General features: G+C 47.9%; 1 protein-coding gene across 1 annotated transcript; it reads right to left on the bottom strand.

Moving 5' to 3' along the window:
- IL2RB (interleukin 2 receptor subunit beta) lies at positions 1-10,949 on the bottom strand. The gene is made up of 9 exons (XM_079304786.1): positions 10,827-10,949; positions 10,373-10,499; positions 9,171-9,276; positions 7,895-8,006; positions 7,198-7,346; positions 6,603-6,780; positions 4,815-4,911; positions 2,916-3,000; positions 1-1,584 (listed from the first exon to the last, which is right to left on the bottom strand). The coding sequence occupies exons 1-9, from the start codon at positions 10,906-10,908 to the stop codon at positions 754-756; spliced, it is 1,767 nt and encodes a 588-aa protein (XP_079160912.1). The 5' UTR covers positions 10,909-10,949; the 3' UTR covers positions 1-753.
- Between the last annotated feature and the right edge of the window lie 1,624 nt (positions 10,950-12,573).

The following is a 12,573-nucleotide window of genomic DNA, read 5'->3' as shown; positions in this document are numbered from 1 at the left end:
TTCTTTTCTCTGCCACCACCAGAGCTGGAGGAAAGAAAGAGAGGGAGGGGATTTCCCCAGTATTTTAAGCCCAGTAATGGGGATTTCTTTTTTATACTGCACTGCTTAGACAGCTGATGCAGTTGTGGCTTTGAGCAGACATTAGAGACTATAAGGTCTGGACTCTAAAGTCTAAAGGTAGACCACGTAGCTTAGAATGTAATCTCTAATTAAAACCTAAAGTGGGGACATCATAGAAAAATATCACAGGTCAATCAGGAGGAGATGTCTTCACCCATTTCATCATCAACCTCAGCACTGACTGGCAGTGCTATTGTCCCCTGTACAAAATCCCATATCCACATCTTCAGGCATTTCTCCATCCTATCAGAGGTTTTTTATCAAAGTCCAGTATGAGGCATATGCCTGCTCATCCTCAAAGCTGAGTGCTATTTTACACCAAAATGCAGAGCATGGAAGGGCTGGCACAGTCTCCTAATGGGAGCTGGGAAAGGAAAAACGTGTTGGTGAGGTTTGGAATGTCACTTGAGAAGTGTGAGGCATTTCTATGCCATCAGAGCCAGTATTAACAGAAAAACAGATTTGGTCATCAAGGTAAGTCCTTGCTGGCCTGTGTTTTCCAGCCTCATTAGTGAGCAGTCCCAATGGGAATGATGCTGAAGGTACATTCATGTCCTGAGTAGAGAAACTGTCCATCCAGCCTTCCCTGCAGAGGTGGCCTTTCCCACGCTGTGGGTCTCCTCCAGGCAGACCTTAGACAGAGCAATGGCTGCTGTACTGGCTCTGGAGGTCCCTCAGAGAAAGGTAGGCACCAGTGTTTGGCACCTGGCTGGAGAAGGCTGTGTGGCACGGATCCTCATCCTGTCTTTGCCTTAGAGGTGGAGGCTGGGAGCAGGGAGAGGCAGCATTTGCTGCTGGTGTGCAGGGGTCAGAGGGAGGGCTTTCCTTCCCACTCTCCTCTCTTAGATCCACAGCATCGCTGTCCTGCAGCTCCAGAGGGTCAGGAAAGTCAGAGTCCAGCTGGCACATGGCCTCAGCAGGCTGTGAAACTGCTTTGTCCATCACCTTCTCATCCTGTTCCAGAGCTGGCGTTGGTGAGGTGCCTTCACTGGACTGGAGACCCCCAGGAGCAGCCTTGGCCTGTGGGGCTTCACCTGCTGTCTCTTCCAGGAGGGAGCTGTTTGGGAAGCCCTGGGTTGCCTCCACACAGTGAAAGAAGCTGCTGGGCAGCCCACTCATATCCTCTGCCAGTGTGCAGAGGTCTGGGGAAGGCAGAGCCTGGTAACACTCGCTGTCCTTGCTGCCATTGCCCTCCTGGGTGAAAGGCTCGTAGGTGAAGTACACTTGACAGGGCTCAATCTCAAAGGAGTTGGAAAGGTGGAAGAAGAAGTAACCTTGGTTGGTGAAGCAGCTGGATCCAGAGTGCACACTGGTTTCTGTGGGAGGATCAGCAGTCAGGGTTCCCTTGGAAAGTAGAAATTGGGATTCCTGGTCATTGTTCTGCATCACCTCGAGCATGGAGATCTCTGGGGTTGTGCTGTTCACACACAAGGAAGATGTGGAGAATGGGGAGGAGAGCCATTTCTGGTGGGAAAGAAACACAAGGGAGAGACTATCACTATCAAAGTAAAGCACTCAGAGAGCAGCCAAAGGTTTCTCCTACTGATTGGCCACAGCAATAAAGTGACCCCTTCTCTGTCCAAGCAGAGGTGGTGGGGAGGGAAATTCCCATTCACGATGTCTCATCTGCAGGATTTTCAGAGACTATATCATCCTGTCACTTTAAAATTAAGAGGGGATCTTGATCTGTGTTTTACAATTTCTGGAGCAGGGAATTTAAGATGGAGAATTAAAGTGAAACAAAGGGAATAAGTAGGAAAAACCCTTACAAAACCTTAAGATGAAGTGAAGCATGAAAAACAGTATTGAGGTGCATCTCATGCAGTTTATTCCTTGGTGCTGAACAAGCTTCTGATATATCCACATGGCCATATGCAGATTTCTTGTCTAAAGTGCTCTTCCAGGCCCCTTGTGCCTAATTTTCACATTCATCATGAGCAACATCCTGCAGTGCATCATTATCCTTAAAAATAAACTGGTTTTGATGACACCAAAATCCATTGCCTTTATGGCTTGTAAAGCAAATTTTTCAAGTTTTCTTTCTGCACTGATAAAGTGTCTTGAGTGCCTGCTGCACAGCCCAGTCCCCCTATTCTGCACTTTCCCTGTAGTTTAAGCTTTTTAAGCCTTTTTATGCCTTGGCTTTTCCAAAGTGTTGCTGTTTCTGAACCCACTGCAGTTTGTTTCCATCCTTCTTGAAGCAAGATGCCCCTTGGGATCACCTCCCACGTCTTGCATCTGACACTCCCTTTAATGCTGCACAGAATGGTAATTGTCTCCATGCAGCTGCCCATACTCACAGAGAGCCTAGGGGAAGGAGAATTGTGGAGTGGGAAAAGAAGGGAAGCAGACAAGAATGCAAGGAATAGCTAAGTGCTCTCCTGTGATGGCAATTCACATCAGGAGCAGAGAAGAAGCTCTCAGTGGGAGATCTAGGGAAGAGCTGGGCAGCCTAGGGCAGGTAGGGAGGCACTGAAGTGGGAAGGAAGGGGATGTTGAGAGGCCAAGCTCCCTCCTGCAGGTCCTTGTTGCCTCTCAGCCTGCTGATTATGGGAGCAGGGTGCTGTGTTTTGTGTGGTTTGCCATTTCTCCCTTCTGTGATTAGTGACGCCTCAGCTGAGCATCAGGTTTTAGAAGGTCAGAAAACAGAATTTTAGGAGAGAACCCACAGCTGGGGCTACAGGTACATATATCATGTGTGCACATGTAGGTCTATCTGCCCTGGGCATGTGCAGCTGGGTGCTCCTTTCCCTCATTTCTCCTCTCTATGTATGGTCCCATCCCCAGTCCAATACCTGAATGTCACCTCCGTGAACCGAAACAAGGGGGGGAAAAAACTTCTCGGGGTCTGGGATGTGAATCTTCAGGATCTTCTTAAACCTTGAGGAAAGAGAATAAGGACATGAAGCAGGGCCTGATCCTGATTGCTGGCACTGTGGTGGGGGTGAAAGAGTGCACTGCAATTCACAGGTACTGCACTGGCAGGGGGAGAGGTAAAATAAGGTTGAGTCCCAGGGCTGTCCTTGCTCTTGAGGGGTCTGAGAGGCACCAGCTGAGCTTCAAGATGTACAGAGATGAGACTGATAAACCTGGCTCTGGAAAATACATTTCCCTCAGCCCTTTCCCTAGGGAAGGATGATCCCTGGTTTTAGTGTTTTCATCCCTGCCTTGCCTGGTCACTTTAACCTCTCCACCTGCCCCCTTCAGCTCCTGTCCTGATGGTCAGCTGAGAGGCCTCCCTTGTCTCCAAGCTCCTGCTGCTGTGAGCTGTCCCTTTTTGTTTGCTGCCACCACAGTGGCTCAGGACAATGTAGCCTGAGCAGGGCCATCACTGGGAAAGCTCTGCCACAGCCCTCTGCCTTCCCAGCAGGATGCTGCATGGCACAGCTGGGACACACTGCCTGTGCAAGCCATCTGAGTGAGTGTGCCTTGCATTGCCCAGAGGCCTCTCCTTCCCTGGAACGAGTGAATTGTCATCCTGAAGTGATCTAATTTGCTCCTCAGTTTCTCAGAGTGGTTGGATCATCTTGTCATCCCTCTGCTGAAGCTTTGCCACAGGATGTTCCAAGGAAAAACCCTCCTGACCTCTGGAGGCAATCGGTGTACTCTCTGAAGCATCAGAACTTGCTAGCTCTTGCATATAAACTACCTTACATCACTGCAGATGCTATTTTTATTCATGCATGTCTAATCCTTCCTTGCATCTTACCTCAGCATTATTCTGCACTCAATTCCCCTAGGTTAATTATACTTTGTGGAGAAAGGAGGTCTTTTTAACTCCCTCTGTGCTGTGCATCTAGCACTTCCTCAACTTTGTGCTGTGACTCAGGGTAAAATAGTGACCAGTGACTTTCTCAGCATCCATTTTCCTTCAGCATGATTCTCTGTCTTTCCTTACAGAGAAACCCTCCAGCCTCTGCAACTTCATCCCTGAGAATGTTTGTCCCTGCTCCCTGCCATGAGTATCAGCACCCTGCTTCTTCACCCCTGACCCGAGATGAGAAAACCCATGACTGTTTCTAACCTTGCCAAGCTGGGAGATCACAGTTCCCATTGTTGTGTCAAGAAACCTTGTAAAACACTTTTGGTGCTTAATAAAAGTGTTGTCTGGGTAGAAACACTGGCAAAGAGGTCTTGAAGCATCATAAAGATTCCATCAGTGTGTGAGGACTGCACAGACCAGGGAGAACAAGAGTTGTACTTCTCACCCAGGAGTTCTGCCTGCAGGCCCAATGCCACCTCATCCTGCCTGAGCTTTTGCTGGAATGTTTAAATGAGAAGTAATGGTGCCCAGGCTTGCTTGGTCCTTGCTACAGCCAGAGTTCTCAACCCAGTGACCTGCTTTTGCAGAGGCAATTTTGATGCATCCCTGCCAGGAAACACCACTCTAATTCCTGGGTAATAGATGTGCTGAGGCAGCTGTTTTAAATTTAGCCAGGGCATGGCACCAGAGCATGGCAACAGGTCACAGGTGCATGGCACAGTATGACAGAGGTAGCAAAACCACATCATCTTGGGTGGTGTTATTTCCCCACAGGCAAATGTCAGTCTCAGAAGGTTGGGCTATAAACCATAAATTGATTGGCTTAAAGCCATCTCTATCCTGAGTAACACCAAGTAAAAAAGAATCTGAGTTTTGAGAATACATGCAAGATACAGGGAGGAACAGAGATGTAACCTTAATTCTCAGTTACCATTTCAGGGTGCGTGGGTTAATGAGGAAGGCAGTCCCAATGATCACGAAGACCAAAGTGCTCACTATCAGGACTGGCAGGACTGGCTGGGATGTTCCTGCAAGATGAGAAAGAATGAGGAAATGGCTGTTAAAATCTAACCAGGATTCTATAGGTAGAAGCTGCAGTCCTTTCATGGCTGTTCAAGGTGATCAAAGTGGGCCTTTGCTATACTTTTATATAATATCATAATATTATCTAGAATTATAATACACAGGTCAGAGTATATGTAAGTTCTGCTGTGTTGTGTAGGATGCCTTTGAGCTGATGACAGTTTCAGAATCTAAGCATTGCTTAACAAATAATTTGTGCTGAACAGCTTAAACTTCCTGGTCATAACAGCACCACAGCTAGGGGTTGCCACAGATGAGGTGGCACAGTCTGCTACTCCATTGCCAAGGAAAGCAGGGAAACCAGCTAAAGTGGTTGAAACAGCATTAATGACCAGTGGGGGAGAGGGAGTTATGGGGTTCACAGGTCTCTGAGAGGGCAAGAGGATAAGGATAGAGAAGGTTAGGGATCAAGGGACTGTCTTCTTTCTTTGGAGAGGTGTAGGGAAGCATCAGGAGGCTCAGAAGGTTACATCTTTACACCATATTCCAGTACTTGGAGTGTAGGGTTAGGACAAAGAGACTGGGTTCCCACATTGCCAGGGCTGCCAGCACTCCTCAGGCTTGTTTGGCATAGTCTCAAACATTCCTTAATCTGCCTCTTTCACACTTATCTCCCCAGTGCACCTTTGCTTGGTCTTGCTATTCTGTGCCCGTTTCCTGTGCCTGCCCCTCATCTCCTCTCATCCCTGGTGTCCCTTGTTCTGGTCATGCAGAGAATCTCTGGAGCAGTTAGGAGAGAACAGAGAAAAAGAAAAGACGGGGGAGACATTTTTAGCACGTTCTTTCTTTCCCTGTCCTTGAGATGCTGCTCAGATCACTTTGTCTCCTCTGCCTCTGGTACCCTGGTTATCTTTGGGTCTTGGTTGCTATGACAACTGGTTGCGGCTGTATCCCATTCACTGACATCACACACTGTCAAAATTTGATCGCCACAGCAACACAGTGCCCTTTCTAAACTTAGCTCCTCTGTTTATACCAACACCAGGAACAACAGGGAGGGGTTGAGCAGAGGCAGGATGGGGGCAATGTGAGAAGGAATAACCTCTACCTTCTTATTTTTTGGAAAAAAAGTGGCAGAGGCCAGAGCCACTGACTCATGCAAATCTCAGCAGACCTTTTTGAAAGGGTCTTATCATGCAGGTAAGTCTCTCCCAGTTTCCATGAGACTTTTCTTCCCAGGCTCAGGTGTTCTTCAGCTCGGGTGCTGACAGCTGTTTCACTGCATTTCACTGATCAATACCTCCACTGAACTTGGCATTTTAGGAAGCTGGGAGAATGTTCCCAGGTAACATTAGCATCTGGGAAAATGTCAGTCTTGGCCACTGCTTTTGCTGGTGTGACATCTGCCCTTATTGCTCTGGGGAAGCAGTCCCTGATTCGTCCCTGGTGGATTTTGCCTGGCTTCTGGAAGACAGAGGGGTTTTGCTGGGGTGAAGGGGTCTTTGCCCTTAAGCTGTGATGCTGAGATGATCTCACCTAACTGATCAGGAGGGACAGTTTCCAACCTTTCTATTACTCTTTGATCAACACAGTTCTCCCTACACATCTTCCTTCAGCTTCTCACCCTGTTTTGGCCATTCCTCCTCATTTGCCCTGAGTCCCTGTTTTCCCCTCGAGGTCAGGCTCCCTGACTTACCCTTGTGGTCAGGGTGTGTCCTCCACGGGACTGGCTTGCTCCAGTCACTCCACACCCCTCTGTAGTTGCTCCTGGCACTCGGCCTTGCACGGACAGCTGCCTCGTATTTCGAGTTGGGTGACAGTCCCTCAAAATTTACCCACATCTGGTCCTGTTCAATGGGAAAGTTGGCAGCCTCCTGGGAGTAGGGAAAATTTTGAACATCATCAACACCCTGGTTTACAGCCTCATGTAACCCATCTTCTCTGAGGCCCTCAGAGAAGACCTGTCCCAAGTCCGTACACCTCCTGCATGGCTTGTTTACCCCGAAGGAAAATTCTTCTTTGTCTTGCTTTTCTCATCCCTTTCAGGTCTGTCCTGGAACTGTCTGAACTTTTTTTGTGACAGCACTAAGTAAAACAGGATCCCCATCTGCCTCCTTGTCATCACCAAACACTTGCAGCAGGTGACACAGATAAAAGAACAGGGGCTGTCATCATCTCTCCAGCTTCACCAGAGCTGGTTACATCCTGAGAGGAGGCCCAGGAGAAGTCTTGGGGGGCATAAAGAAGACCAGGATTCATCCAGGACTCGTGTGGTAACACATCCCACTCACCTCCCAGGACTGGCTCACATGTCGGTACCGCACTTGGTACTCCCGCACCCCATCCAAATAGTGAGAGGAAATGTTCAGGCTCCACGTTAGGTTGGAGGTGTTTTCAGTGATGTTAGCCAGCTGAAGGTTTCCTGGAGGCCTCAGCTTTACTGGAAAGAGAGCAGAAACAGGGCTGGTATCCCCATACTCTGTCCATAACAGGACTGCACATCAAGCCCCTCAGCAGCAGGACATCTCCTTGAGACAGGTAAACTCATACAGCCAGCAAAACAATGTCCCAAGCAGATGTTTTTCTTCTGGATTAGTGAGCTGAATCCTTTCAGCAAAGACTAAGACATACCAAAGCTGTCCTAGAGAAGGGTGGTAGCACCTTACTAGAGGGGGGCAGAGGAAGAGCAGCAAGACTTTCCATCCTTCTTGGATGCAGCACACATTTTTCTTGAGGGCAGCTGAGCTATCATTACCTGTTTGAGGGTAATGATATGGGACAGGATAGGACAGCATGTGGCTGGCATGACACTGCATTCACAGAGGAGCAAGTAGCAGGAGCCAAAACTGTGCTCTTTGTAGTAGGAGACAAGCTAAAGACAAAGGCCTAAAATCAGCTGTGGGTGTTCCACAGGAGTGGATGAAGAAGGAAAATTAGCTGTTCTCTTGTGGGGAATCTTCAGAGAACAGAAGTCAGATGAGTACTCACTATTTTCAAATGGGTTGAAGTCTTTTATTTGCACAGGTATTTTGGGTTTTTTCTCTCCAGTGTGGCAATGGACAGAAAAGCTAAGACGGTCTGAAATGGTGAAGCACTGATTCTGCAAGGAAAATTAACCATTAGTGACAATGAAACCTTGTGAATAAGTGTTCAGTTTCTATGCATTGCTCATGCATAAAATGATTAGGCATACCTGACAATAAACATGGGAGGTATTTGTAGCAGAAGGGCATAAATCTCCGGTGAATGAGGAACCAAAAATTTGTGTTCTATGAGGTTGGATTTTTTTTGTTTGTTTGTTGGCAAGAAGGGCACAAAATATTTTGTTTCTTAGGATTCCTGTATATGCTGATTAAGCAGGAAAAATATTACTCTCTGTGAGTGACATTTTTGAGAAATTTTATTTTTACCAGAACATTTTATGTTCTCTGGTAAGACTGAAACTGCATTAGTATTAAACATGACACTTGAAATGCAGTGGTGCTGAAAGGCCACATACATCATGCAGTACTGAATAAGCAACAGAGAAATTAGCTTGATTAGAAAGAAAAGATTTTGGAGCTATATACCAACCCTGCAATTTGTCTTTGCATGTGATATGCAAATGTATGAAAGCCTGTCTGTCATTAGGACTGGTTGTGACTTTACCAATAAAAATATTATCTCATATTTGGGTGGGTATTTTCTGAAAACATGGGGACTGCAGTGACTCTGGATGTGACTGAAGGAAGTGCATAATGGATCTAAAATAAGACTGATTTAAATAAAGAATAATAGTTGGGAGATTTGCATCACCATTAGCTCCAATGATGTGTTGCTGCTGATGCATCTTCCATCAGACTCATCTGAGCACACTTCACAGCAGCTAATGATCTGGAAAATGGTATTGATATTTTCTAGGAAAATAAGATCAAGAGGTGGCCTCAGAGCTGGTGGTGATGCCCATCCCTCCACAGGGGAAGGGATTAGGGCCAAACACAGGTGGCTGAGACACGGGACACTGCACATGATCTGTCTGTCCTGCAGCTCTTCTGCATGCATGGGCTGCCTGGCCCAGCTCACAATGAAGCCAATCCCTCCTTCCTTCTTTTGAACCCACAGGAGGAATGTTTATCAACAACACATAACACCAAGCCCAATCCCAGATTCAGAGTCAGGGATTAGGTTTAGACTTTTTATACTACCCTGGGTGTTACACCCAAAATGCACATATAAATCCTTTCCACTTTGTTATTAGCCAGAACATCCCAGATGAACTACTCACATTAACATTTTGGTTGAAGGTTTTGATGCATCTCCTCAGTCCTGTCATATGCTCTGCCTTGAGTAATTTGCAGTGCTTCCTGCGTTCTTCAGGTGAGGGATGTAAGCTGGGAAGTTATAGTTCTGTAGTTAGTCAAATATTATATAACACTAAAGGGCTTTCAAGCATTTTACATCCTACTGTGTTTGCTGAACAGGTTATAGCAAAGATTTAATCCTACTTTCTCTCCTCATTGTATCACTCAGACAAATTTCATGTGATGGCTCATGGAAGCCAATGCACCCTGGTTATTTCAAGGCAAATATAATAGCAGATTTCCAGTTTCAAAGATTTAACAAACACCTCTTCCTATCTTCTCTGCTTCCTGTTGATATCAGAGGACACACAGAGCCCAAACTCACCTACAACAACATGGCACAGTTCCACATCCAGCCCCAGTTCCAACCACAGTCTCTGATTTACACACATGGAACAACATAAATGTTTTAGCTTTCTAGATCCATGCACCAGCCCCAAGATATATTTGCCAATCTAACCCAACTGGAGTTGTCTCTATGACTGTGACAAGTAATCCACCCAATAACAGAATCCCACTGAACCTCTCCTTATGTCAGGCACCCAGGGCAGTCCTGGGGTTGGCTGGTAAGACTCTTGGCTGCAGATGTCCTATTTGAAGATGGCAGAGACTCCCACTGCAGTACTGGCCAAACACTTCCCCTCTACAGGGAGGCGTATGGGAGAGGAAAACTTCATGAACTGGAAGAGATGAAAGAGCCAGGAGAGAGAAGGGGGACAGTAGTTTTCTTCATTAATTGTTACTCAGGGAGAAACATCTCAGCTCATCCTGGCAATTGCCAAATGGCCTCTGTATAACTTCAATTCCACCTTTCTTCAGCCCCATCTCTATACATCCTCATCTTCCATTGAAAATGCCTTTCAGTCCCCGGGGTGTCTGCCAAGGAAGAGGGATTTTTTGAAAAGTGAAGTTCAGATAGGGCCATGGAGCTGGAAAATGGGTTCTGCTACACAGTTTGGGACTGATGGCAAACACTGAGCAGTGGCTCAGCATCTCAGCCCACATGGAGATAGAGCTCAAGACAAAACACCTCAGCTCTGTGACTCCACTACACCTGGCCTGGGAAGGGGAAGCCTGCATTTTTGTTAGGTGGCATTGTTTCTCCTCAGTCTCTCCAGTCACCCACCTGTCACAAAAGCCCTTCTTTGATAAAATCTCCAGCTGGCAGGGTGCTTCAGCCAGATCCCTGCTCGGGTCCCAGTCACAGAAGAGAGCCGCCCGTGAGTCGTACCAACAAGTGAGGCTGGAGGTGCCTGCGAGCAGAGAAGAGATGGACAGAAACGTGGCTCTGTTAGCAATGACGCCTGGCATTAATCATCACCCCAGACAATGCTGCCCCTTCTTAAACTACTGACTGACTCCTCTGCTGGGAAACTCCAAGTAAGAAAGGCAGTGCCACTCATTTCTCTATATCCTTGGAGGCTGATGCGCTCATCAGAGACCTGTAATAGTGCAACCTCCTCTGGCTGTGTGTTACAAAACAAACACTGCACAGCCACATACAGTGGTGCCCACACTGCCCTGGCTGCCTCCCCTCCCAGCTCACCCAGCTGGCACAGGTGAAAGGAATGGCTTCTTACCTTGTGCCGAGTCTGATGCCCACAAGGGAGGCATGAGGCTGAGCAGGCAGAGGTGAGACAGAAGCATCAATGAGGGCTTCATCAGTGCTGGTGACACGCTGAAAGAGAGAAGACACCCCCACAACACAGCTCAGCAATGGAACTTATGAAGAAGTCGAGATGTCATCACACAGGAGGCACCCACTGCCCTAGGATGCAGGGCCAGTCTGCTGGGTTCAGAAACTCATATCCCTTCCACTCCAGAGCCTGCACTTTTCCCTCAGCACCTCACTGCTCTGCTGCCTTGGGTGCTTTTCTCAGCACTGAGGCTGCTCACAAGGCAGCACAGAGGCTATTTGCAGGAGTCATGTCCCCTGAAAACGCATGAGTGAGGCACAGCAGTCTGTGCGTGTTGCTCAGGCTGCCTGCTGACTCAGGTAGAGAGTGCTGCCTCGGCTGCGCACAGCTCGTGCTTTGAAGAGCTTCTTTTTTTGGTAAACCCTAGGGCTGAAATAACTAGGTGCTCGCTGAGTAAGAGGTCCCTGGATGCAACTGCCAGAAGTTAGCTGCAGAGCTCATGGCATAGGAGGCAGATTTTGAATAGCATCTTTGGGACAGGTGGGGAAATCAGGGAGAAGAAAGTGTTTACCAGGGTCTAGAAAGTCAAGGCTTTACCATATCAAAAAATACTACATAGCAGTGCACAAACTAGGCATCATCCCCTCCAAGTAGACCCTTGCTCTGCCTTGGAAGGCATATCAGAAAGTTTGGGCTTTGTAATCAGGAAACTCAGCAGCAGCCCTCATCCAGCCCAGGCACTCAGGGAGCCTCCTTGTCTGACAAAGCCTGTACAGTCGTGTTTCATATTAGACAGACTGGCCTTACAGTCTTCTCATCCAAGCTTCTCTCTGTCCCCATCTACCCGGACACCCCTACCCTGAGATCTGCCTTTGCCCACAGGAGAAGGAGCCGCCCTCACCTCTCACCACCCCTGGAGCTCGGGCAGACCTGAGGAAAACAGATAGGAGCACCACTGGACCTTGCTGGGACTGCCAGAGGAGTGTGAAGAGAGGGCTTATAAAGGGCTGGCTTAGCTTCATACCAATTCCCGTTGCGATAAAAGATTAGGTTCAGAGGAAGAAAAACATGATGACACCACATTAGCAGAGAGAGGAGAGCAAGAGAGAAAGCGGGCAGCGAGGTTGTGAGATGTGGGGTATGATTTGAGAGGATTGTGGAGAGACAGAGAGATAAATACGTTCTCAGCCCTTCCCAACGGCGAGATGCAGTTTGTCAGATTGAAACTCCCTCTAAGATGCTTTCAGATCAGCCACCCCCATGCGGGAGAGAGCTGGCATTGCTCCCTTTACCTTCCAGCTCCGGGCACTGAGCAGTCCAGACGGAGTCCCTGGGGTGCTGAGGCCGGATGGCAGCAGGTGCTGAGTGCCAAACAGACAGGGGAGGGTGAGGGGGAGAGGGCAGAGTGATGAAGGCAGATATCCTGGCTCAGTGCATGTCCACGAGAGAAGAGGTGCCTGCAGCCCAGCAGCTCTGCTCCAAAGCTGTTTCTCTCGTGTGCATGGTCTCTCTCTGTCTTCTCCCTCTTACCTGTACACAGGAAGCTGCTGCTTGCTTGCCTTGTCAGACTGAGACAAGGCCCCAAGGTATTGAAAAGGCTAGTAAGGCCAAGAATTTAAAAAAAACCAAACTCAAACCACATTTACTTCCTGCTGATAGAGCAGTGAGTGAAGTAAACCAGGTTAGAAGG

This window comes from Erithacus rubecula (assembly GCF_903797595.1).
Source record: "Erithacus rubecula genome assembly, chromosome: 4".
NCBI lineage: Eukaryota > Metazoa > Chordata > Aves > Passeriformes > Muscicapidae > Erithacus > Erithacus rubecula.
This window is presented reverse-complemented; position numbering and strand designations above follow the sequence as displayed.